A 25,028-nucleotide genomic window follows, 5' to 3' on the forward strand; every position below is an offset into this window, starting at 1 on the left:
TGGAGTCCCAGGTTTTCTTCTTTAAACAGAGTTCTGAGGTTAGATTTTTCTCTTACCATCATTAGTCATTTCCAAGAAATATCTCTTATCCCAGTTCTGTTCTGTGGGTTGGATTTCAGTTCCTAGTTAATATTCTTCCTCAAGTGTAAGCAGCCATTTTTACTTTTTTTTTAGAGAACCAAAAAGAGTTAAAAAAAAAAAAAAAAAGATGGCAAAGAGAGTCATAAATAGTATGTGATAGGTCATCAGTTCTTCCTGAAATGACTTGTGATTTTCTGGTGTAAGACTCTTCTGACACAGTAGGTAGTTTTTAGGTTTCAGAACTGAGCTGCATATATTTAGTACTATCTGGGAACCAGTGAACACACACGTCAGAAGCAGCAGTTGAACACCTCTTTGGAACTTGGAGAAGTTCTGGGTTGCTGTCATAATAGAGAATTTCAATAATACTTTGGCCAAGATCTGCATAGACTTGAGTCTGTTAGAATCTGTGGGATGCTGCTTAAGTCTTCAGAATCTTGGGGCTTTTACTAGGCATAAAAGTAGAGACACATTTCTGCTTATGCTCTCACCCATTCATTCTTCTTTCCACATTTTTAAAATAGAAAGATAATAGAAGAGTTAAACTATGAACAGGAATAATCCTAAGTGGATAACTGGATTTTGCCCCTTTTTCCTCTACCTAACCCATCCGTTCCCTAAGACTTTTAAAATTGTGGACTATGAAGATGAGCTGGATTTGCTTTCTGTGGTAGCTGTTACCCAAATAGATGCTGAAGGAAAAGCTCACCTGGATTTCCACTGTAATGAATATGGAACTTTACTTAAAAGCATTCCACTAGAGGAGTCATGGGATGTGGTGAGTAGAGTCCGTGGAATTCAAAGTTGTAAGAATTTTCTTCATAGGTCACATTCATTGAAACACGTGCTACTGTGTTCATGTCAGTCCAGGCTCGCCTGTACCAATGACCACATCAAAGAGGTATCATCCGACCGGACAAAAATGAGTACTTCTTAAACCTTCCTTCCCTGGGAACTAGAGGACGCCTCCTTTCTGGAGGCCCTGAAGATAAAGTTTTATGTTTTATTCTGAGACATGCTGTTTATTTCCTTACCATAGTCTTAGGTTTTCTCACGTTTTATAAGTTTGATAACATTTTTAAAAATAGAAGCGTACTGTGTTGAATCCCCCCAGTTATTTAAGAGATGATATCTAAGCATGTAGGGTTTCTAGGCACTCTCAGAAATATCTGTTTACTTTTTTGATTATTATAGTATATAAAAGTTATAAGGAAGAGTAGCTGCCATTTTATCCAATCACTTGTTTTATCAAATATCTGAGAGGTTTAGCAACCTGCCCACTCTCACACAGTGAGATAGAGTACAGGCAATGGAATCCAGGTGTTCCGACTCCTAAGACCAGGGTTCTTTTTATTTTCAACATTTCATGTAATGCCTGCCTCATAAGGAATCTGCATGTTCATAAATAATGACAATAAACTATTTCTAGCAACTGTTTTGCCTCCATGTATATATTTGAAGATCTCTAGCATAGGTGCTATGACATTTTAGTGACACAGTTGTGAATATGGTTGTGTGAAAAGGAGATTTCATTTGGCTGTGTTTTCATTCCAGACATACAGCCATGAAGTCTACTTTGACAGAGACTTGGTACTACACATAGAACAGAAACCCAGCAGGGTCTTCAGCTGCTACGTTTACCAGATGGTATGTGACCCTGGCGAAGAAGAAACAACAAACAGAAGTTGTGAAAAGGAGTGAGATACTTTTAAAACTTGAGATGTAACTCATGAGACTTTTAGCCACATATCCAAGCAACTATGTTCAGTCCTCCTCTCTGTTATCTGTGTAGCAAGTCCTCCAGTATTTTCTAGAAAACATCTTGTATTGACCTCACATGACTGTGACTTCTTTTTTAAATTATTGCCATACATGTGGTAAGGACTTCATTTTATGGAGAGAGTTTTTTAGAATGACATCCCAAGAAGTCTAGCATTTAGAGCTTTTAGCTAGGTGGTGATGCAAATATCAGGTGTTGTAGAGCACAAAAAAACAAATTGGTGCCAGTTGTTGGGAGAAGGTTACTGATGGAGAAGTGTTAAACATGGTTCTTAAAAGATGGTATGGAATTTTGATTGGTAAGACGACGCAGAAGAGACAGAAAAACAAAAGGTGTAAAGGAGTCAGAAAGAAGTGCTCCATCCTGTATACCAAACTTTGCCTTAGGGTGAGAAATGAGATCCATAATGTGAAATAATACCTTTGAGCCAAAAATGTGTCATCATGTTTTTTAAATCATATACGTGTATATATGTATATGTTTATATTTATATGTAGCATTAGGAATTGGTTCTAGTTCTCAGATGATCTTTTCTTCCATGGTTTTATTCTCTTGGCTTGGTGTTCCCATTGGTTATTTACATTTCTATCACAGACTAATGTAAAAGATTCCAAGCAAACTTTAAGTGAAAATTTTTCCTGATGTGTAGCCTGTTTAGCTCTGAATATATCGAAGAATGTTGTCCTCATTTCACCATTCTGTTTATTTGGTAAGTTTCCCAGTTCTGCTTAGGCAGTATTTTCGTACCTATGCAATAAGATAAAAGTATCCTGGATCCCCCAGTTCTGTTCCTTGTGGAAGAGTAGATAAAGTCTCAATTCCTACTAGCGTGGGGACTGACTGATTAGCTAGAAAAGGCTTTTGACTCTGGCTTAGTTGTGAAACAAGTATTTTTGCTTCTTTGTTAGGACCAATATAGATATAATCCTTGAACTCAGATAATCATTCGTCAGATTGTTAAATAAAAGCGATATAAGTCATGGGAGAAAATTGTTTCTTTTTGCTTCCTGTTTGAGAAATCCGGTTGCTGAGATCCACACGTTCAGCACATTTCTCTGATTCAGCCTCAAAAGAAGAACCAGTAAAAATAGAAGGGGAGGAAACAGCAGTGAAAATCATTGCTGAATCAAATTTAAGGTTAAAATATGGGATTGTAGCTTGGATAATTTGCATTAAAACCCTTTAGTGTTCCCTTTGGTTTTGGCCTGACCCCATGTTAAGAATGATGTGAATTCTGCCCTTTTCTGCCTTTGAAGTTTGCAGATAAATGTCAAGCTAATTATGATCAACAGTGCTGAGGAGAAAAAGGTGTTAACCTATTCCAGACATCAAGAAATTAGTAGCAGAGTCCATAAATTTAAAAGAAATACAAGGAACAAACCTAAAACTATCTTTTGTGCAATAGGTAAGATTGCTAACATTTTAGAATAACAGAAAATATTTATATGTGGCCAAAGATAAATCTTTCTGTGTCTGACCTTAAGTGTAATAACCATTTGGGCAAGTAGAAGTGATTACCTTGTGAGCAAGGTATAAGTATCTTCATATATTAATTCTAATCCTTGTATCTCTACTAATGGAAAAATCCATTCTTGTTTTATGCATATTTAATATAATATTTGAAGCTTTCAGAGCATTTTAGAGACCTGATTGTGGTTACAGAGCAGTTGAATAATTATGATATACTGGATATTGCCCCAAACTTCCAATTAGACACTAGCTATATGTCATGCCCAATGAATTTACATCTTGAAAAACAAGTCCAGTAAGAGGGAATAGATTAAAATACCAGAGAAAAGAAAGAAACCAGTGTTGTATGGGTTTCAAAGCAGATGCAGTGCTATGTAAAAGCTGAAAGCCTATTCTCCATTTCCAAGAGTGTTTCAGAAAAGGTTAAGACTTCAGTCCTGTTTCATTTTTTTAAGAAGAGGTTTATTGAGTTTCCCCATCTCCTTTAAGTCACTCTCTTCTTTTAATGAAATGATAGGAACTCATCTGCTCAGAAAGGCATCTGAGAATTAGCTGAGATTCTTGGCTGCTTTTTAGGCTGGGGGCAGGAGTGGTTGGGTGGCTAGAATACTTCTAGTCTAGGTATGAACTGACCACTGAGAAACTCCGCATGTTTCACCACTGCTAAAGTCAGACTAGACCAGGATCCTTATGCCGTATCAGCCGGACACTTTTACCTCAGTATAAAAGACCACGGTGGGGGGGGGGGGGGAGGGGGGAGGTCAGTTGTGGGCACTGTAGCAAACAGAAGGGTTATGCCCCAACTGGAAGGACAAGCTGTTCCTATTTAAGTTCAGCTGATTGTAACATTTTGTGGGAATGTGGGCTGCATGACTTTTAACAAGATGGTTGATAAAAAGATGCCAGATGATACAGAAGATAGTAAAGAATGTGGGAAATTTACAGATAACACACACAGCAGGAGACAGTACAGCACGCTTCCCAAAAAAGTGTGGGTGTCCCAGCCCCCCATAGTGGCATCGCAGCTGTTTATTCCGCCACCTGCCAGCCATGACACGGCCATTCTCTTGGGGTGGAGGGACGTGGCGGTTAATATCCTCCTGGCCCCACCTCAACCCCCACTCTCTGCCTGACTCTTTTAGAGTCTTCAGTGGTGTGGCCCGCCTACCTAACAGGCACTACTGATAGGCATAAAACATTATGGGCAACGTTTCTGAGTGTTTAATGCAAAACTGAGGGAAGCAATTTAGCTTCTTCCAGCAGGTCTAGATATTAAGCTGATGAGAAGCGTATTTCTACATTTCACTCCTTGCGATGCTGTGTTCTCACAGTATCGAGGCAGCAAGATTATCCTTCTTTGACTTGAAAATGTTTCTCTCAACTCTGAGAGAAAACAAAACAAATCCTATTGTAGTTGCTGTTTGAACTGCCTAGTGAGGAGATGATGTTCTATTTAAACAAATTAAGGTACTTGACATTCTTCCACCAACTGAATGTTTTGTTTCTTGTACATATTTTTTAAATGGTAACTTACATTTATTGACTGCTTTCTATCTACCAGTCACTGTGATAACATGTAAAATGAAATGGTTCACTCAACATTCAGAATAACCATATGAAGTGTGAAACTACTGTTATCCTTCCACATTTTGTAAATGAGTATCATGAGGCTTATAGAAGTTACTTTGCCACAACTAATAAGTGCAGAGATAGGAAACACATATGCCAGATTTCCTCCAAAGCTCTCAAAAAGCAAATCATGTTACTTTATCTCATATAAAGCATACCAATAATGATAATATTAGGTACAAGAAAATACTTAGTAAGTGTTTTTTTTAATGATGTCTGGATATCCAAATTTTGGACAAAGTTTGGATGAAATACAGTTGGCCTATTCACATATATAACTTGACATAAATGATGGTCTTCATTCAGTAGTTAAAAGTAATTTTTCAAAAAGGTACAAAATATGGTACTCTTATCCTGTTTGTGGTAATAATGAACACCAGTATTGGTAATGATTCATAAGTTAATTTGACTTCCTTTTTAATAATCTTTGTATTTCTTACCTTTCTTAACCATGTCTACATATGTATCTAACTTTTAGAATTCTAGGGAAAATTCTGGGGCTAATTTCTGGTCCCTGTGTTGCTACAGAATCTTACAGAAGGAATAATTTATTATAGGCAAAGGATATATATTAGAAAGATAAGACCAACTGAGGGCTTTTCTCCATCATTTTATAATGAAACTTTTCAAACACACAGAAACGTTGATGGAATTTTACAGTAAATACCCAAATACCAACTTCATGGATTCTAAATTTTACGTGTTTTATTACTATCTATCCATGTTACTTTTATGATGCATTTCAAAGTAAATTGCAGACCTCAGTATACTTCCCCCTGATACCTCAACATGCATACCACTAAGTAGAGTTTAATGTTCAGTTTTTAAAATTTTTGATGTACATTTACATGCAGTGAAATGCACAAATGTTAAATATAAATTTGCTGAGTTCTTGCAAATGCGTACATCTGCGGAACCCAAACCCTTTTCAAAATTTAGAACATAGTACTCATTCCGGAAAGTTTCCTCCCGTTCCTTCCCAGTCAATCCTCACCACACCTATTGCGTGTTAACTCCTGTTTTGGTTATTTTGCTTCACAGATTAAATTTGCCCATTCTAAAACCTTATATGAATGACATCATACAAAGTGGAATGCTTCCTTCATTCACCGTGGTTTTGAAGTTAATTCACTTTGCATGTACCAGTGATTCATCCCTTTTTATTGCTGACTAGTCTTTTGTATGAATGTGTCAATTTGTTTTTTCCAGTTTTCTGTGAATGGACACCTGGGCTGTTTCTGATTTTTTTTCTTTTTTTTACTATTGTGAATAAAGTGCTGCGAACATTCTTGTACACGTTTTTTTGCGAACATATTTCTTTATTCCTCTTGGGTAAACATCTAAGAATGGAATTATTGGGTCCTAGGTAGGAGTGTGTTTAGTTTAATAAGCAATCGCCAGATCCCCCCCACCCCCACCCCTGAAGGATTGTATCATTTCACATGCCTGCAACAATATGAAACTTCCAGTTGTTCCACATTTTCTCCAACATTTGTGGTTCTTAGTCTTTTTTATCTTAGCATTTGTGGTGGGTGTATAATCATCTCTAGTTGATACCTAGATTGTTTCTACTTGCCTCTAGCAGCCCTTTCTCAGGTCACCCTCTTTATCTTTTTTAACCCCACCCCCACCCCACCAGGAACTGCTGAAAGCATTCTTTCTTTGTGATAATAATTAAGATAACTCAAAAGCCAGCTTGCATTATTCTTTCTCAAACATAGAATACATTCTCATCAAGGAACCCTGTTTCCTTTAATGAGGACTAACAGAAGAAACCTGGATTGCTAAAGGCTTATGTTAGACTGTTCTACGTGACTGCTGGAGCTGGACAGGATGGCACCAGAGAAGGGGCTCCATAAAACATTGTAATAAAAGCAGAAAGTGATTTTTTACTTTAAAGGCTGGGAGTTCAGGTTATTTGTAAATCGGATGAATTTTTGCTATAATATGATATTAGTATTAAATAAGCTTTATCCTTTCCCTAATAACTACATTGATGTGGGTTATGTATCTTCTTTTGAGAGAGTAGGGGAGGCGCAGAGAGAGGGAGAAAGAGAATCCAAAGCAGGCTCCGCACTGTCAGCACAGAGCCCAATGCGGGGATCCAACCCACGAACCATGAGGTCATGATCTGAGCCAAAAACCAAGAATTGGTTGCTCAACCAATCACTCATCCAGGCACCCCCTTAGTGTGATTTTGATTTATATTTCCTGATAAACTAATGATGATAAGCATATTCAGGTGTGTTTATATGCCATGTGTAAATTTTAAATTTTCTTAACATAGATTTTTTGAGGTATAATGGACATACAATAAACTGCACATATTTAAATTACACAGTTTGGTAAATTTTTTTTAACTTTTTTAACATTTATTTATTATTGAGAGACAGAGCATGAGCGGGGGAGAGGCAGAGAGTGAGAGAGACACAGAATCCGAAGCAGGCTCCAGGTTCCAAGCTGTCAGCACAGAGCCCGATGCGGGGCTCGAACTCACAGACTGCGAGATCATGACCTGAGCTGAAGTCGGATGCCTAACCGACTGAGCCACCCAGGCGCCCCAAGTTTGGTAAATTTTGACATGTCATGTATACACCCATGAAACCATCACTACAATTAAGATATTAAACACATCCATCACTCCAAAAAGTTTCCTCTTGGTTCTTTGTGACACCCCTCTCTTGCCTTTCTCTCCTGCCTTCCCAAAGCAGCCACTAATCTGTTTCTGTTGGTTTAGGTTAGTTTGCATTGTCCAGAATTTTATATAAATGTAGTCGCACAGTAAGTACTCTTCTGTTTTTCTCCTGGCTTCTTTCACTCAGTATAGTTATTTTGAGATCCATCTGTATTACATGTATCATAGTTCATTCCTTTTTGTTACTTAATATTACTCCATTGTGTGGTTATAACCACAATTTTTTACACATTTACCTGTTGATGTACATTTGGGTAGTTTCCAATTTGAGGCTACTGCAAACAAAGCTACTGTGAACATTTAGTACAAATTCTTTGTATGGACATAATGCTTTATTTCTGTTGGGAAATACCAAAGAGAAGATGGCTGGATCATATGTTAGGTATATGCTTAATTTTTTAAGAAGCTTACAAACTGTTTTACCAAAATGGCTATGTCATTTTATATTCCCATCATCCCATCATCAGTACATGAGAGTTCCAGGTGCTCCATATCCTTGCCAACACTTGTTAGGGCCAGTGTTTTTAATTTTAGACATTTAGTTTAGGTTTTACATTACAATTTTTTAAATTTATGTGTATTTTTGAGACCGAGAGAGTGCGTGTGCTCATGTGAGTGGAGGAGGGGCAGAGAGAGAGGGAGACATGGAATCTGAAGCAGGCTCCAGGCTCTGAGCGGTCAGCACAGAGCCTAATGCGGGGCTCAAACTCACAGACCACAAGATCATGACCTAAGCAGAAGTCATATGCCCAACCAACTGAGCCACCCAGGTGCCCCAAGTTTGGGTTTTACATTTAGATCCATAATCCACTTTTTGTTGATTTTTGGGTATGGTGCAAGATATGGATCAAAGTTCTTTTTTTCTATATAGATATCTAATGCATAGTGGGTAGCATTTGGTCTTTCACCATTATGTATGATATTAACTGTTGGTTGTTCATAGCTGCTCCTTATTAATTTGAAGAAGTTCCCTACTATTACTAGTTTTCTGAGTTTTTATTGGATATAGATGTTGGAGTCTGTCAAATACTTTGTTGAGGCGACCTTATGGCTTTTAATCTGTTAATACGGTAAGTTACATTGATTTTTTTTTAAACTTTAAACCAGCATTGAATTCTTGGGGTAAACGCACTTGATACCTCTAAAGTTCTAATCACATTTTAAGTCAGACGGTCTCTGCCGTTCTACTTTGTCACGTGTCATTTCCACAACAGCAAATTCATAAAATTTACCACTGTGTTGGCACCGTGGTACATGGTAATCATTTCAAGTTCATTACATTTAGATGGCTTTCTGCCTTTACAAATAATTTCCAAACACTTTTGGACCCTTTGCCAAATACTTCATTCTCACATAAACAGAATTTAGCAAGTTGGGAGTCAACAGCGTTGGAGAAGCTCTGGGTATGCTGCCAGCCTCTCCCTGTCTTACCTCAGTCCAGAAAGTTCATATACTAAATAAAATTTTATCTGAGGTAGAAAAGTCAGTTAATACCTGCTGTGACCCCAATTAATGCTTTGAACCCATTATAGTTCAATATACTTTGAAACCTTGGACCACCGCAGAAGTGATGAAACTTACAGTGAGCTAAATTCACAAAGGTGACAATCCGTGAAATGAGTCATATGGAGGACAATCTACCTTCTCCGGTAATAGGCATCCATAAATTGATCTCTCAAATGAAACTTTCAAAAGAAAATGATTTATCAATAAATTCTTTATCAGTTCTTTCCAGTAAAAGTTTTAAGGCTCAATTAAGGATTTTAAATTTTCTCTTAGGAGGACACCTGCTCAAGCAGACAATCATTTCTGAATCCTATTTTAAACACCATTTTTTCTTTGAAAAATCACAAGCTCCAAGGGCACAGCTTTTCAAGCTTCCTCTGTAAGAGTAATAAGACTGGTTAAAGCATGTTAAAAGAATTACAATTTAAAAGCCATTCTAACACTTAATTTTCCTGTCTGTAATCTGTCTTTCTCTCTGTAGAGAGCAAAGTCAGTGAGAGTTAAAGCATTTCCAGCTCCAACCTCCCCCACATCTAAAACCTCAGATTTTACACACTAATGACACAAGATCTGCTTGAAGATATGCTGACTGACACTATCATGAACTTACAGAGGTCCTTGAGACCACTACCACATCTAACATAAAGTCCCAAATATCTCAGCATGCCTGGGTGGCACAGTCAGTTGACTGACTCTTGCTCTCAGCGCAGGTCATGAACTCATGGTTTGTGAGATCGAGCCCCATGCAGGGCTCTGCGCTGACAGTGCAGAGCCTGCTTGGGATTCTCTCTCTCCCTCTCTCTCTCTCTGCCTCTATCTTTTGCTCTCTCTCTCTCGCAAAATAAATAAGTAAACTTAAAAAAAATAAGAATGTCCCAAACGTCTCTTTTCCAGAGTCTGTCTTGGTTTCCCTTACCAGACTCCTGATCTGATGGTTTCCATTTCAGTTTCTGCCAGAAGGTCTTGGGTGCCTCTGCCACTTTGGCTAGAGTTAGAGTGATTTATTGTGCATATACAGACACTTCTGAGAGTGAAAGGAAACATTACCAATCATTATTGATTGGACCACTAAGAGCAACTAAATGCTTAATCTCACGGACCAGCCTCCAAGAAGCCACAGAAACTGCACCTCAGGGCAGTGTGTGAGGGATAGGTTAGGGAGGAAGGGGGAAGAATTTACCCCCAGCTCTTATCTGCCACTCTCCAAAGATTCCAACATAATTCCCCCGAATTTCCAGATTGCACAAGGGCAGAATTCACCTTGACACCAATGGGCAGGAAGCAAGGGAAACTCAGCAACAGGACATGAATGAGGTCCTAGCATTGTCAGGCTGTGTTGGCATGAAGTTTGCAGGGTCCGCACAGAGCAGTCTTAGTAGCAGTGACTGAAACAAGAGAGGGGGTGAGGCCAAGAGAATCTGAATTTGTGCAGGATGTCTGGTTAAAGGGAGAATTGGGAAGAATTATATTTCTTCCCACGTGTCTGGGTTCTGGTCTGCTTTCTGTCCGGTGGGCACGGCTTAGGCCAGAAAGATGGCAGAGAGCTTTAATCAGCAAACGCCAATCTAAAGAAATAGACCTTAGTCTTACATCCAAGATAGTTAAATGAATGTACCCTTCTATGTTTTAAGGTGGCATATGATCTGGAAACATTTTATTTTTATTCACACACTGTAAAGTTCACCTTTTCAAAGTGTACAATTCAACGATTTTTAGAATGTTCACAAAATTGTGCAGCCATCACCCCTCTCTAATTTCTAGAACATTTTTGTCACCCCAAAGAGAAACCCTGTATACATTAACAGTCGTTCCCATTTCCCTTCTCCCCACCTCCTGGCAACCACTAATCTGTTTCTGTGGATTTGCCTATTCTGCACGTTTCACATAAGCGGAATCATGCAAAATGTGGCCTTTTGTGTCTGGTTTCCTTCAGCATGCTGTCTTCAAACTTTAACCCATGTTGTAGCATGTATCAATACTTCATTTCTTTTTGTGGCCAAGTAATATTCTCTTACGAAACTAAACACATTTGTTTATGCACCTGTTGATGGACATCAGGTTGATTCCAGTTTTTAGCTATTGTCAATGATGCTGCTATAAACATTTGTGTGTACATTTTTGTATAGATAGATATTTTCAGTCCTCCTGAGAAATGCCTAGGAGTGGAATTAGTGGGTCACATGGTAACTCTAGGTTTAACTTTTTGAGGAACCGACAAACTGTTTTCCACAGCAGTGGTACCATTTTATATTCCCAGTAGCAATATACAAGAGGTCCAGTTCCTCCACATACTTGCCAACGCCTGTTATTTTCTATTTTTTATTATAACAATCCTAGTGGGCATGAGGTGGTATTTCATTACAGTTTTGAATTTTATTTCCCTGATGACTAATGATACACATCTTCTTATGTGCTTATCGGCCATTTGTATACTATCTTTGAAGAGACATTTACTCCAAACCTTTACCCATTTTTAATGAGATTGTCTTTTTATTATTGAGTTGTAAGAGTTATTTATATATTTATATATTTCTGTATATATTCTAGATACAAGTGTCTTATCAGGTAATGTGATTTGCAAATATTTTCTCTCATTGTGTGGGTTGTCTTTCCTCTTTCCTGAAACACAAAAGTGCTTTGAAGCACAAAAGTTTTCAATTTTGATGAAGTCAAATTTTTAATCTATTCTTTCTTTTGTTGTTTGTGCTCTTGATGTCATATCTAAGAAACAATCGCCTAGTCTAAGATCATAAAAATGTACACTTATGTTTTCTTCTAAGAGTTTCTTAATTAGCTTTTACATTTAAGTTGATGATTTTAATCTATAATCTTGAATGAGGGCCACCTGGGTGGCTCAGTCTGTTAAGCGGCCGACTCCAGCTCAGGTCACGATCTCGCGGTCCGTGAGTTCAAGCCCCACGTCGGGCTCTGTTCTGACAGCTCGGAGCCTGGAGCCTGCTTCGGATTCTGCGTCTCCCTCTCTCTCTGCCCCTCCCCTGCTCACGCTCTGTCTCTCTCACTCTCAAAAATGAATAAATGTTAAAAAAAATTTATAATCTTGAATGAAATTTAATGTTAACACTAGTTACTCTTTTAGTCCTTCTTCGTATTAACACAGGAAAATAAGTTGTAGTTTGATTCTAAGGTTATTCACAAATGTGAGGCTTGGGATTCTCCTGGGAAGGGTGAGAATGAGGGCTATGGGGGATATTGCTGGGAGTCCATTCCCAGTAAGTGTTGGTGAGAGAAATAAGCACCAGCCACTGAACTCACTAAGAGCTGGAAGAATAAGATTTCATCTGCTCCTAAAAGGAGTGCGAGGGAAACACAAAGATACTGCCAACCTACCAGTCCAGGCCCACTGACAGGAATGATCTCTTTTGTAATTTTTAAAATATTTTTTTAATGTTTATTTATTTTTGAGGGGGGGAGGGGCAGAGAGAGGGGGACAGAGGATCTGAAGTGGGCTCTGTGTTGACAGAAGAGAGCTCAATGTGGGGCTCGAACTCACAAACCGCAAGATCATGACCTGAGCTGAAGTCCAACACTTAATGGACTTAGCCACGCAGGTGCTCCTCTTCCCTAATTCTTAATGTTTCCCCTAAATTCAGATGGGTGTGGTTTTTGCATGCTCCTACAATGAGTAAATACGTATGCATTCCATGATCAAGTGAAATTAATACCTGTTATTTTATAAATATTGACAGCAAAATAGTGACTGTGTTACAAGCTTGTATAATTTTCTGAGCAATTACTTTTTCTGTCTCAGAATCTTAGACTTTTTACACTTAATAGATTACACAGAAGTGTCTAAGAATACTTTTGAGTCATTGCACGGACAGGCTTGCCAAAAACTACTAAAACATTTAGATGCAGCAACCTCTGTAGCTATCTCTTGAGTTTGATCACTAAACTCATTAGGTTCTCTATCTGCAAAGAACAGCATTGTTAATGTTGCCTTTATAACATCAGAATAAAACAAGATGCGTTTTAATAACTAGTGATACCTGCTGCACGACAAGTGGGTTACACAAGGAAGTGCAGCTAATAATAAAATGTTCATGTCAGTGAATACTGTCATTACATACAGATTAAAGAAATAAGACTACTTTTAGTTAATTGCTGGTATTAATCTAAAATTCCAATGAATCAGAAATCCTATATTTAGGTGAGTTCAGAAGTGCATAGTCACTACCGTCATTCTAATAAACAATGTCATTTGGGATATAGTACTACAATCAGTATATTTTTAATACCTAGGACCGTACTTATTTTTGAGGTTTTGAGAAATGTATTGATGAATCAACAGATTCATCAGGTGGGAGGGGAATTTTCAAAGAGGTGTTTTGTTGTTGTTGTTGTTGTTGTTGTTGTTGTTAGCAGAACAGTCCAGACTTATAAAGGACCATGAGGAACAGGGAGATAACCTTAATGCTATAGGGAACCAAGGTGTTGGAAGCAGGTGGAAATGACCCATGTGGGATTGGGCTGTGTCAGGGTATAACTGAGGGCAAGAAACTTGAGAATCAGATTTGGATCTGTATTTTAAGAATGAGGTCTAGATCTCTTCAAAGAACTAGTTACTATGAACTGCCATGTCCGTGTCCCTTAGATGTGCTGTAACACATACCTCACGGCCCCATTGTGGGCACAAAATTCAAAATGTTTGAAAGTGAAAAGTGATCTCTCCCTCACCCTCTTTTTGGGTCTGTTTCTGGCCTCTGTCTTTCTGATCCTTACCTTTTACATTCAGAGGTATACTCCACCTGGAATTGGTTTTTGTTTATGGTTAACTCTCTTTACTCCCTTTTTGTAAAAAAATCTACTCTATCCAGCACCATAAATCCCAGCTTTGTAGTGACACCTTTGTCACCATGTGTCTATATGGACTCTATCCTGTTCCATTGATCTATTTGTCATTATTGTCACCAATATCACACTACATTGATTACTGTAGATTTATAATATATCTTAATATGCAGTAGAGTATGTCCTCATAAATTGTTCTTTCTCAGGAATGTTATGGCTATTCTTTACCCTTGACATATTCTGTGCCTTGGAGTCTAGAATCTTCTTGTCAATCCCACAGAAATTAACTCACTACAATTTTGATCGGGATCAAATTGACTATAGATAAACTTAGGGAGAAATGACATCCTTACTATTTTGAGTCTTCCAATACATTGATGTAATAACATCCTTCCATTTATTTATGTCATTTTCAATTTTTCTAAAAGTGTTTTTAGGTTTTCTGTATAGAAGTGTCATCTTTTTTTATTGCTAACTATTTTATGTCTTGATGCTATTGTAAATGGTATTGTGTTTAAATTTCATTTTTAAAAAATAAATAATAAATTTCATTTTTTAATGGTTTGATGCTCAACCAAAGAAATTCCATTGATTTCTGCATACTAATCTATATCCTGTAAGCTTATTCAAATCACCTAATGATTCTAATACTATTCTGTAGATTTTATTTTCTAAGAATGCAAAGAATTCAATTCTATTATTTTCTCTATCTATAATACTTTTATCTATTTTTCTTGCCTTATTATATTGACTAGGTCCACCAGTATATTTCTGATTTCAGAGTAAACAATATTAACATTTCACCATTAGGTACTATGTTTCCTGTAAGTTTTTTTTCCCATAGATACCCTTTAACAAGTAAAGAATTTTTCTTCTGTCCCTTGCTTACTAAGAGGTGTTTTTTTTTAATGACTACATGTGCAATTTTATCAGTTTACATCTATTAAAGATAATCATAATTTTGTTTATTTCTTCTGATAATGTTGTGAATTACATTGATTTTTATATGTTAAAACCATCATATATTCCTGAAATACACTCAACTTGGTTATGATGTTTCCTTTTATATTTTGTTACATTGTTTGTTATCACTTTAATGAAGACCTTAACTACTTCTTCTTCTTTTTTTTTTTTTTTAGTGTTTACTTATTTTTGAAAGAGAGAGGGAGGGGCAGAGAGAGAAAGAGAGAGAATCCCAAGCAGGCCCTGCATCAGAGCCTGCTGTGAGATCTGCCAGAACTGTGAGATCATGACCTGAGCTGAATTCAAGAGTCTGATGCTTAACCGACTGAGCCACCAAGACCTTAACTTCTAAGTAAAATATGTTAATTAGCAGTAGTCTAATGCTTTTGCTGCAACAACCAGAAAATGAAATGGATGAATTTTAAAATTATATTTGTGAAGATACCAGAGAGTTGTGGAGCAAGGAGGAATAGACAAACTACAATTCCAGAACAGTAAGAACTCTTCCTAAGTAAGCCAATGATTTTTTTTGTTTGTTTGTTTGTTTTGTTTTGTTTTGTTTTTCCTGATGGACTTGACTTAGCAGAGAGATTCTCCTAGAGGGAAAAAAAGCCAGCATAATTTTTGACCATTACACAGGGCTGGTGTGACCTATTAGAAACTGGAAGAGCCTGAATGCAAGGCAGGTTTTCCCCCATGAGATATTTTTTGAGTTTTAGGGTGATGTATGAGGCTGGAGGCTGGGCCAGAAAGTCAGACTGTAATCTATTGTTCTGTGGTGCCTGGAGGGGAAATCCTACTAGGGGAAAGGAGCCTTTCACAAACTCATAACTAGACGGTCCCTGAGGCATGTGTACATGGGTGTGTTAGTTTGCTAGGGCTGCTAACAGCAGCAAAGTACCACAGGCTGGGGAGCCTAAACAAAAGAAGTTTATTTACTTATGATTCTGGAGGCTAGCAGTGCAAGATCAAGGTGTCAGCAGGGTTGGTTTCTTCTGAGGCCTCTTTCCATGGCTTGAGAATGATGGTCTTCCCTCCATGTGTGTGTGTCCTGATCTCTTCTTACAAGGACACCAGTCATACTGGATTAGAGCCTACCCTACTGAACGCATGTTAACTTAATTACCTCTTTAAGGATTCTGTCTCCAAATACAGTCCCACTCTGAGGTATTTAGGGTTAAGACTTCAACATATGAATTTGGGGGATACAATTTAGCCCATAATAATGGGGTTGGAGGCTAAAGAGCTACACTCAAACCTCTTCTGAAGGACTACAGTAGTTTCAGGCCTGCAGAAATAGAGACATTACAAACTCTCAATTAGGCCCTGACCCAACTAAGTCACTAAGTGGATTGAAATCTGTCTGCCTGAGGAAAAGGGGACTCACTAATGGGAGCTATCAGCTGGAGACTTCTTCTTTTACACATAAGTTGTGTCATATAATAAAGGATTATTAGACATGTAAAGAAGCAGGAAATAAACGGCCTGTGACCAAGAGAAAATACTAATAATAGAAGCAAACTCTTCCTTTCGTTGAGAATGGTTTTATTATAATTATAATTATTATTATTATCATTACTAATTTTAAAGAGAGAGCAAGAGTGCACGAGCTGGGGAGAGGAGCAGAGGGAAAGAGAGAGAATCTTAAGTAGGCGCCACACTCAGTGCAGAGCCCAACGCGGGGCTCGATCTCACAACTCTGGGATTATGACCTGAACCAAAATCAAGAGTCAGATGCTGAACCAACTGAGCCACTCAGGTGCCCCTCATTGAGAATCTTTTAAATTAGAGATTCAATTTATTTAAGAGTTAGTGAATTAATCTGGTTTTTCTTTCTTCTTGTGTCAATCTTGAACAATACGGTCTGGCTAAAAATCTGTCCCTTTCATCACATTTTTCAAAGCTATAATCATGAAGTTGTTTATAATATCCTTTTGACATCTTTTAATAGCTAAAGAGTTTGTAATGCTGGTGAGCAGGTGCAAAGCACCTGAAAGCTTGATTCACAGCTGATCCAGGGATTCTCTTTTTCCCATGATCAGTCTCATAGGATGTTTATTATGCTCATTAGCCTTGTTCAAAAAGCTGTCTTTTGGGGGGCGCCTGGGTGGCTCAGTTGGTTAAGTGTCTGACTTCAGCTCAGATCATGATCTCGCCTTCGATGAGTTTGAGCTCCATGTTGGGCTCTGTGCTGACAACTCAGAGCCTGAAGCCTGCTTCGGATTCTGTGTCTCCCTCTCTCTTTGACCCTACCCTGCTTTCTACTCTCTCTCTCTCTCTCTCTCTCAAAAATAAACATCAAAAACACAGTCTTTTGGCTGTGTTTTCTCCATCAATGTATTTTTTTGCTACTTTTCTAATTTTGTGGATAGAGACTTAGATAATTGGTTTTTTAGTTTTCCTTCTTTTCTAATATATGCACTTTATATGCTAAAAATTTCCTTTTCAGCATGGCTTTTACTATATCTTACAAGTTGTGACAAGTTTTATTTCAATATTAATCTAAAATATTTTCTGACATCCTTAATGATTTCTTGTTTGCACGATGGAACTCTGTAAGAGTATATTTTTTAATATACAACAAGTGAATTTTCTACGTTTAATCTTGTATTCATTTCTAGCTTGATTCGACTGGGGCCAGAGAATATACTCAATATCATTTCAGTCCTTTGAAATTTGCCGAGAGTTGCTTTGCGGTCCAACATTTGGTCAATTTTGCTTAATTTTGCGTAAGCACTTGAAAAGTTTTACTTTTGCTCAAAATTTGCCTGTTCATTTCTGGTACTCTCCTGTGGCCTGTTTATCTTAGTGGTGGTTTCTCTTGTTTCCTCTTTAAAAAAAAATTAAACTGTGAAATATAGCATGCGTCCCGGAAAAAGCATAATTCAAAAAATTGCCACAAAACAACCACACAACCCATCGTGCAGGTCAAGAAATAGAATATTATCAGCATCTGAGGAGCCACATATGTATGTCTTTCTGTTTACAGTTTTACCTCTTTTCCAAGATGTCACTATTATCCTGATTTATAATAATTTTCCTGTTTTTCTTCATAAATGTACTACCTCTGCATGCATCTCTACAGGGTTTATTTGTGCCTCTTTATAGAACTACATTGTATATATTGTTTGGCATCTTGCTTTTTTCCTCAACATTAGGTATATAAGTTTCATTTATGTTGTTTTATGTATCTCCACTACTGTGTAGCATTCAGTTGTATAAAAATTTATTTATCCATTCTGTTGCTGGTGGGCATTTGGGTTGTCTCCGGTTTGGGGCCAATTATTAACAATACCACCATGAGTGTTCTTGTACATACTTCCAGATGCACATGTGTAGGTATTTCTCGATGGTATATATCTTGGATTAAAATCCTTGGATCAGAGGGTATGTATATGTTCAACTTTATTGGATGCCACACAATTTTGCAGAAGGATCATACCAGTTTATAATCCCACCAGCAGTGTCCGACACTTAATATGGTCAGACCTTTCATTTTCTGCCAATCTGATAGGCATGTATCCCATTGTGGTTTTAATTTGTGCTTCCCTAATGACTAAAGGTAGAGCTCCTCTTTGTTTATTGGTCATTTGAATATCAACTTTTGTACAGTATCTATTAAAGTCTTTTACCCATTTTTCTATTTGGCTGTTTGTCCCATCAGTTTGTAATAGTAATGCTCACTAGGGTTTGCTAATTATGTGTATTCTAGATATCTTTTCCTATCTTTTTTCTTTTTTTACTCCAATAATTCCTAATAATAATGGAGTCTTTTGAGGAACAGAAGTTCTTCATTTTAATGTGGTTAAATGCACCAGTCTTTTATGGTTGAGATAGTTTTCATCTTTTTTAAACTTTGTTTATTTAGAGAGAGAGTGAGAGAACAGGAGAGAGGGGCAGAGGAAGAGAGAGAGAATCGTTAAAAAAATTTTTTTAAATGTTTATTTGAGAGAGAGAGAGAGAGAGAGAGACAGAGCACGAGTGGGGGAGGGGCAGAGAGCTAGGGAGACACAGAATCTGAAGCAGGCTCCAGGCTCTGAGCTGTCAGCACAGAGCCTGATACAGGGCTCAAACCCACGAACCACGAGATCATGACTTGAACCAAAGTCAGACACTTAACCGACTAAGCCACCCAGGCGCCCTGAGAGAAAGAGAATCTTAACCAGGCTCCGTGTTCAGCTTGGGATTGTGATCACCCTGGGATCATGACCTGATCTAAAATCAAGAGTCAGATGCTTAACCAACTGAGCCACCCAGGTGGCCTTAATCTTCTTTTATAGATTCTTTACTGTCCTGGACCAGGAAGATACTCTCCTACATTCTTTCCCAAAAGCATTATAGTTTTGACTTGCTTATCTAGATCTACCGAATACGGATTTTTGTGTTTCTTTATTTCTTAAACATTTTATTCATCACTTTTCTATATTTTATTATTGATGCAGATTCTCACGAATGGTGGCTTGCCTTGCTCCCTCATGATCTTGATGATATTGATTGTGTACTTGGTCTTAATCCATGAGATTCCCATAGCCCCCAACTGGGAAAGCTCTCCTCCAGAGAGGATTTGTTTCTATTTCTGCCGATAGCCAAAGCTGCCACCATCCTGGGGCCACTTCAGGGCTTTGGCTCAGTTCATCCTTCCCAACCTTGTGTTGGTCCAAGCCTCCATATCCTGACAGAAGTATCACTAGTGTCATCATTTCCCTCATGACAACTGCATTTTTGTTTTTGCTTTTGAAGGAGAAAGGTGTGCAGAAACCTCCTGTACCTCTCGAGAGATGAACGATGCCTCAAAGAAGTGGGTTGTAATTAAGGTCCACTTGTTGCTTGGTGGATGGGTGCCTTGGTGCATCTGATTAGCCATAACACCGTACTTGGAAGTCCTTAGTAATAGATTTTGCATAGTGCTCCAGATCCATACATATAGAGCTTCATCATTGTTTTATAAGACTGCATAATGATCTGTTGTACAAATTGGAGAGGAGGGGCAGAGAGAAACACATGGCTCAGTCCCATGAACCCATGAGATCCCGACTGGAGATGAAACCAAGAGTCAGGTTTGTATTTTTGGATTATCTTTTGATGTAGTGTGGGAAATGTGTGGCCTGGGGGAGGTGTGGCAAGAGTAGAAACCAAGAAAACCTGTTGGGTGGTTGTTTGCTCATCTAGGTTTCATAACAGGGTTGCTGGAATTAAGCAGCACCAGAAAAGATGGAGAGAAGTGAGTGGATTTCTCAGGGGGTAGAATGGACCCATGTAGGGTCTAATAAGGGAAGACAACCTCAAAAGACTGCTCTCTCGCTCTCTCGCTCTCTCTCTCTCTCTCCAAAATAAATTTAAAACAATTTTTTAAATATAGAACAATAATATTCTTCATTGGCAATGATGTGAAGGGACATGATCATACAGTTCTGGTGAAATCTCTACAATCTTTTGTAGGATAATTAAGCAATTTGGTTAAAAAAAATTAATGTGATAGATTCACTTTTAGGAATTTACCCTAAAGAAACAACCAGAAATGTAAAATTATCTATGTATAAAGACATTCATGAAGGCAATTTTCTAGTAGTGAAAAACTGTAAACAATATAAATGCCAATTCAACAAATAGGGAATTTGTTAAATAAATCATGGCAGTTTAGCATAGTATCGACGAGTGCAGGTCTGGAGCCAAAATACTTGAGTTTGGATCCCAATCCTGCTACCTCCCACTACCTCCTTGCTATGGGAACTTGGACAAATTGACTGCTGCACAGCTCAGTTTCCCCATCTGTAAAATGAGGTTGTTGTAAGAATCAAATTATCTAATACACGGGAAGTTCATAGAACTGTGCCTTGGGCATACTAAATTGTCAATAAGCGTTAGTAATTCTCATGATGTTAGTATGATCATCAACCATTAATACTTCCGTGAAAGAGACCCACAATTATTCCATATTGATAGGCGGTGAAGGAAGGTTGAATCTCCATCCGGGGACCATGATGGTGGTAGGAAGGTCTGAGTGTTGGACGTTCTCGTACAAAATGTGGGTTCTGGGAAGAACAGCCAAGAGAGGGGAGGAGGAGGAGGGGGCAACAAGACACCCATGACAAAAAAGTTCTGTTTGACACTCTTGCCTGGCCTGGCTATGCTTATAGAATACATCTACCAGATCGTCAGTAAATAAAGATTAAACAATCAAGGGACAGACAGGCTTTTATCCTTGAGGAAGTATGACACTCAGGACAATTCAGCATTTAACAATAGCTCTGGATAAAGAGGATACAAGGTTTTTTTCTAGGTTGGTTTTCCAAGAGATGTATCAAGTTCTTCAAGTGTTGTTTTTTACATTCCTATCACAGCAGGATGGTGACTGCACTTTGTAAGATGTGAGCTGGATTTAGTTCATAGCTCCCCCACCACCCCCCCCACGATTTCTGGGTACAAGTATTGAAAGTACAGATTTAAAAGGAAAAATAAGCCTTAGAGGTCATTTTACTCAGGCATTCTCAAACTTTTGTGTGCCAGGGACTCCTTCGGCAGGCTAAATAAAACCTATGGACCTCTCCCATGAATATTGTTTTAAAATATATAAAATTTTAAAAATATGTTTACAAATAAAACCAATTATGTTAAAACGGAGTTATGAGAATTTAAAAGAAAATTCTAATATAATAGCATACGTGCTTTGTTATTGATGCATTAATAAGATCTGCTAATAACTGCTGAAAAATGCTGAGCATAAATGATATATTGAGATATCCTTAACAAGTCTTTTTCTTTCTTTTTTTTCTTTTTCTCTTTCTTTCTTTCTTTCTTTCTTTCTTTCTTTCTTTCTTTCTTTTTTTAGAGAAAGAGAGAGCATAAACAGGGGACAAAGGCAGAGGGAGAGAATCTCAAACAGGCCCCACGCTCAGCACAGAGCCCAACATGGGGCTCAATCCCATAACCCGGGATCATGACCTGGGCCGACATCAAGAGTCGGTGCTCAACCGACTGAGCACCCAGGCGCCCTCCTGTAACAACTCTTAAGGCATAAAAATATCAGTGGTTTTTATTGGTGAAAGAGTATTAGCCACTATAAATACCAGTGGCGTTTGTTGTCTGCATTCATAATTAAAGAAATTGTTAAATTTCAGTTATAACTTAAGGAAATAAAGATGCAGTGCCCCACCCCCGCCACGCCCCCCCATCCAGAGTCTACCCACGGACCAGATCAAGAACCTGGATCTAGTTCCAAGCCGTCCTGTCACTGCAGCCCGGTTTTTGGCCCCTGTAAACTGTCTGATTATATAGTAAGCCAGTAGCAGATTGAGGCCCCAGAGCAATGAATACTTCCTCATTTCTAACTGCTTCCTGTTGACTGGAATCTCAAGGCTCTAGTCTTGGAGGCAACATATCAATGACAGATGCCAAACTAAATTATTTTGGAGCAAAAATAAAATTTGGACTTACACCATTTGCGTTTCTCTTTCAAAAGAACTTCTAACAGGAATTCTAGTCTCTTCCCGAGATCCAGTGAGGTCAGTTTAAGTTGTTTGCAGATAGTTTATTCAGCCAAATATTTGCGTATTGGACCTTCTTGTACAAAATGTGGGTGCTAGAAAGAACAGCCAAGAAAGGGGCTCAATCTCATGACCCTGGAATCACAACCTGAGCCGAAATCAAGAGTCAGGATGCTCAACCAACTGAGGCACCCAGGCATCCCCTTTTCCATATTCTTGCTGCTCTGGCATTTGGGGCCTTGTGGACCTGGGGACTGCCCCTCTCAGGGTTAACTAATTCCTAGAGATAACGATTTGCCTGCCAGCATGCCTCTGATATGCAGATCATCTACTTCAGAGTCCTTTCCCCTATCCAGCTCTTTTTATCCAATTCCAGTACTGTCTGGGCACTATCCCCTACCCTAATGACTACAGGGCCAGGTACCAGACCAACTGGGGGCCACCCCTATAAACCAGAGCCCATGGAAATTCTTCAAACTATCCAATCATAAGTGTGTTCCACTTGCCGATCTTGCCTTGTCCATTTGTTCCCTGGAAAACCACAATAAAGACTCCTCTTGTGTGGGTGCTTCCCTGTGTGGCCCTGCATGGCCCTGAAGGGCATACTTGCTGTGCCTCCTGTCCGTAGGGGACCATGAATATAAAAAAGTAACTTCTTCCTTCATGACAGTCCTTTTCATGTCTGTGTCTCGTACTCACCCACACACAACACATCTCAACACATTTTTAGAATACACACCCTAAAATTAGAGCAGCAGCAAATAAGGTAGACCAAATCATCACCTCCAAGGAGTTTATAGTTTAATCTAGGGTTTATAAGTGTGTGGGGTGGGGAGGGCTCTAAAGTAAATTGAACTGGGGCGCCTGGGTGGCTCAGTCAGTTAAGCGTCCAACTCTTGGTTAATCTCATGGTTTGTGAGTTCAAGCCCTGCATCGGGCTCAATAGCTGGCAGGGTGGAGCCTGGCTTGGGATTTTCTCTCTCTCCCTCTCTCTCTTCCCCTCCCCTGCTTGCACTGTCTCTGTTTCTCTCAAAATAAATAACCTTTAAAAAACATAAAAAATAAATTGAAGCTAGGTATGATCAAACCCCACTCTTTTCTTCTTCAGCTGGTTAGTTCCTGCTAACCTATAAAGGTGGTAGATAAGAATCGGGGAATCAAAGAATTGAATCCTGTATCTCTTCTGCCTGGACAAAACTCTGCCTGCTAATGTGTGGGCTGAGGAGATAGGCCCAGAGTAGGGCCATGGTAATTTTATTTTGCCAGATGATTAAATGATTAGGAAGAGTTATCAATCCCTTTCGCAAGTGCTTCCTGCCTCACCAAACACTCATGATGATGATGGAAGCAATTTTAAAAAGTAAATGAAGGGTCAGTTAGATCTTACAGAGCAGTATGGCGTGGGTGAACAAAACTAATGCCTTGATCTAACCCCCTCCCCTCTATGTCCCACGGGGAAGAGGCCCTACTGAGTTAAGCCTTTGGCTTGGGCACCTGTTTAGGTGATTTTCTCTCTTCTTCTGTTCTCCCCAGACACCTTCCTCTTCTTGTGTTTGCCTCCCAGGCTGGTGTACCATTCTGCTCCCTCAGGAAGAGAGTTACTTTCTACCTCTTCCCAAACTGGGGTTCCTGAAATGAAGTCTATTCTTACTCCAGCCCTGCCCTCTTGGGGCAGGTAGACTCGGAGAGTCTCTTGAGTTAGGGAGGCAGTAGAGGCTGATTGCACAGCTAGTCTCCCCACAGCCAGAGCTGGAGATAATCTCACCAGTTCGCTCAAAGGAGAAACACCTCAGCAAAGCACACATTTATTTTTTCCCCAAAGACGGCACAGTCTAGCCTCACATAAGGAAGTATATTCCACCCATTAACATGGGTTTTTGTTCTTTTCAAAGTCCTAAACTCTGCTTTATTTTGCTAGGACACTGTGACCACTGCTTGAGCTTGGTTTACATCATGCGTCATGGTGTCGGCTGTGAGTCACTGAGACAGCTTTCTGATCCCCAATTCTCCTGTCCAGTAGAAGGGAGAACAGGAAGATGTGTGAGCTCATTCCTCCTACTTGTGGTTTTTTTCTTGTTTCATATATTCCTCTTTTCATAATATGTCCTAAAAAGGCATAGGCAGTTAGGTGGGGCTAGGGGAAGAGTAGTATTAGGTGAGATAATTTTTCTACTTGTCTCTGTCAGGGTCCTGCAGGGAACAGTGGGTTTGCACAAAGGTTTAACTGAAGATAGTGTAATAAAGGGAGTATTTAGAGAGTTGCAAACGGACTTAAGAAAACCCAACAAAGAATGGTGAAAACAAGGGACAAGCAAGGGGGTGCTCAGCACCACATACAGGCCCTATATACGCCAGGAGGCATGGTGTTACTGAACTCTGGGAGAGCTACAGCTATGGAAGAGGGGCCACTCAAACATTGTTGTGGCAAAGGAATGCGACCACTGCAAAAACCATGGCCTAGCAAAGGGGCACAGATGGAAAAGTAGGTTGACCTCTCTTTCTTCCTGCCCTCTAATCTCCCTCAGTGTACTGGCCACAGCCAACTGGAAGCCAATGGGCAAGGAGCCTGCCAGGGCAGAAGGCAAGCCAAGGAAGGATGGAGAATGGAGGG

General features: G+C 39.0%; 1 protein-coding gene across 7 annotated transcripts in view; it reads left to right on the forward strand.

Moving 5' to 3' along the window:
• The window catches only part of DCAF17 (DDB1 and CUL4 associated factor 17), a 45,717-nt gene extending 30,574 nt beyond the window's left edge, over positions 1–15,143 (forward strand). For 4 of the 7 annotated variants that reach the window (XM_042949098.1, XM_042949100.1, XM_042949102.1 and 1 more), the window contains 4 exons: positions 704–859; positions 1,636–1,728; positions 3,125–3,266; positions 15,110–15,143. In XM_042949098.1, the coding sequence (XP_042805032.1) occupies positions 704–859; positions 1,636–1,728; positions 3,125–3,266; positions 15,110–15,126 (408 nt within the window). In that variant the 3' untranslated portion in view covers positions 15,127–15,143. Of the gene's footprint in view, positions 1–703; positions 860–1,635; positions 2,843–3,117; positions 3,267–7,349; positions 7,374–15,109 lie in introns of those variants that run through there. The other 3 variants (XM_042949099.1, XM_042949103.1, XM_042949101.1) reach the window with 3 other exon arrangements.
• Positions 15,144–25,028: the final 9,885 nt, after the last annotated feature.

The sequence above is a fragment of the Panthera leo genome, chromosome C1, assembly GCF_018350215.1.
Source record: "Panthera leo isolate Ple1 chromosome C1, P.leo_Ple1_pat1.1, whole genome shotgun sequence".
Classification (NCBI taxonomy): domain Eukaryota; kingdom Metazoa; phylum Chordata; class Mammalia; order Carnivora; family Felidae; genus Panthera; species Panthera leo.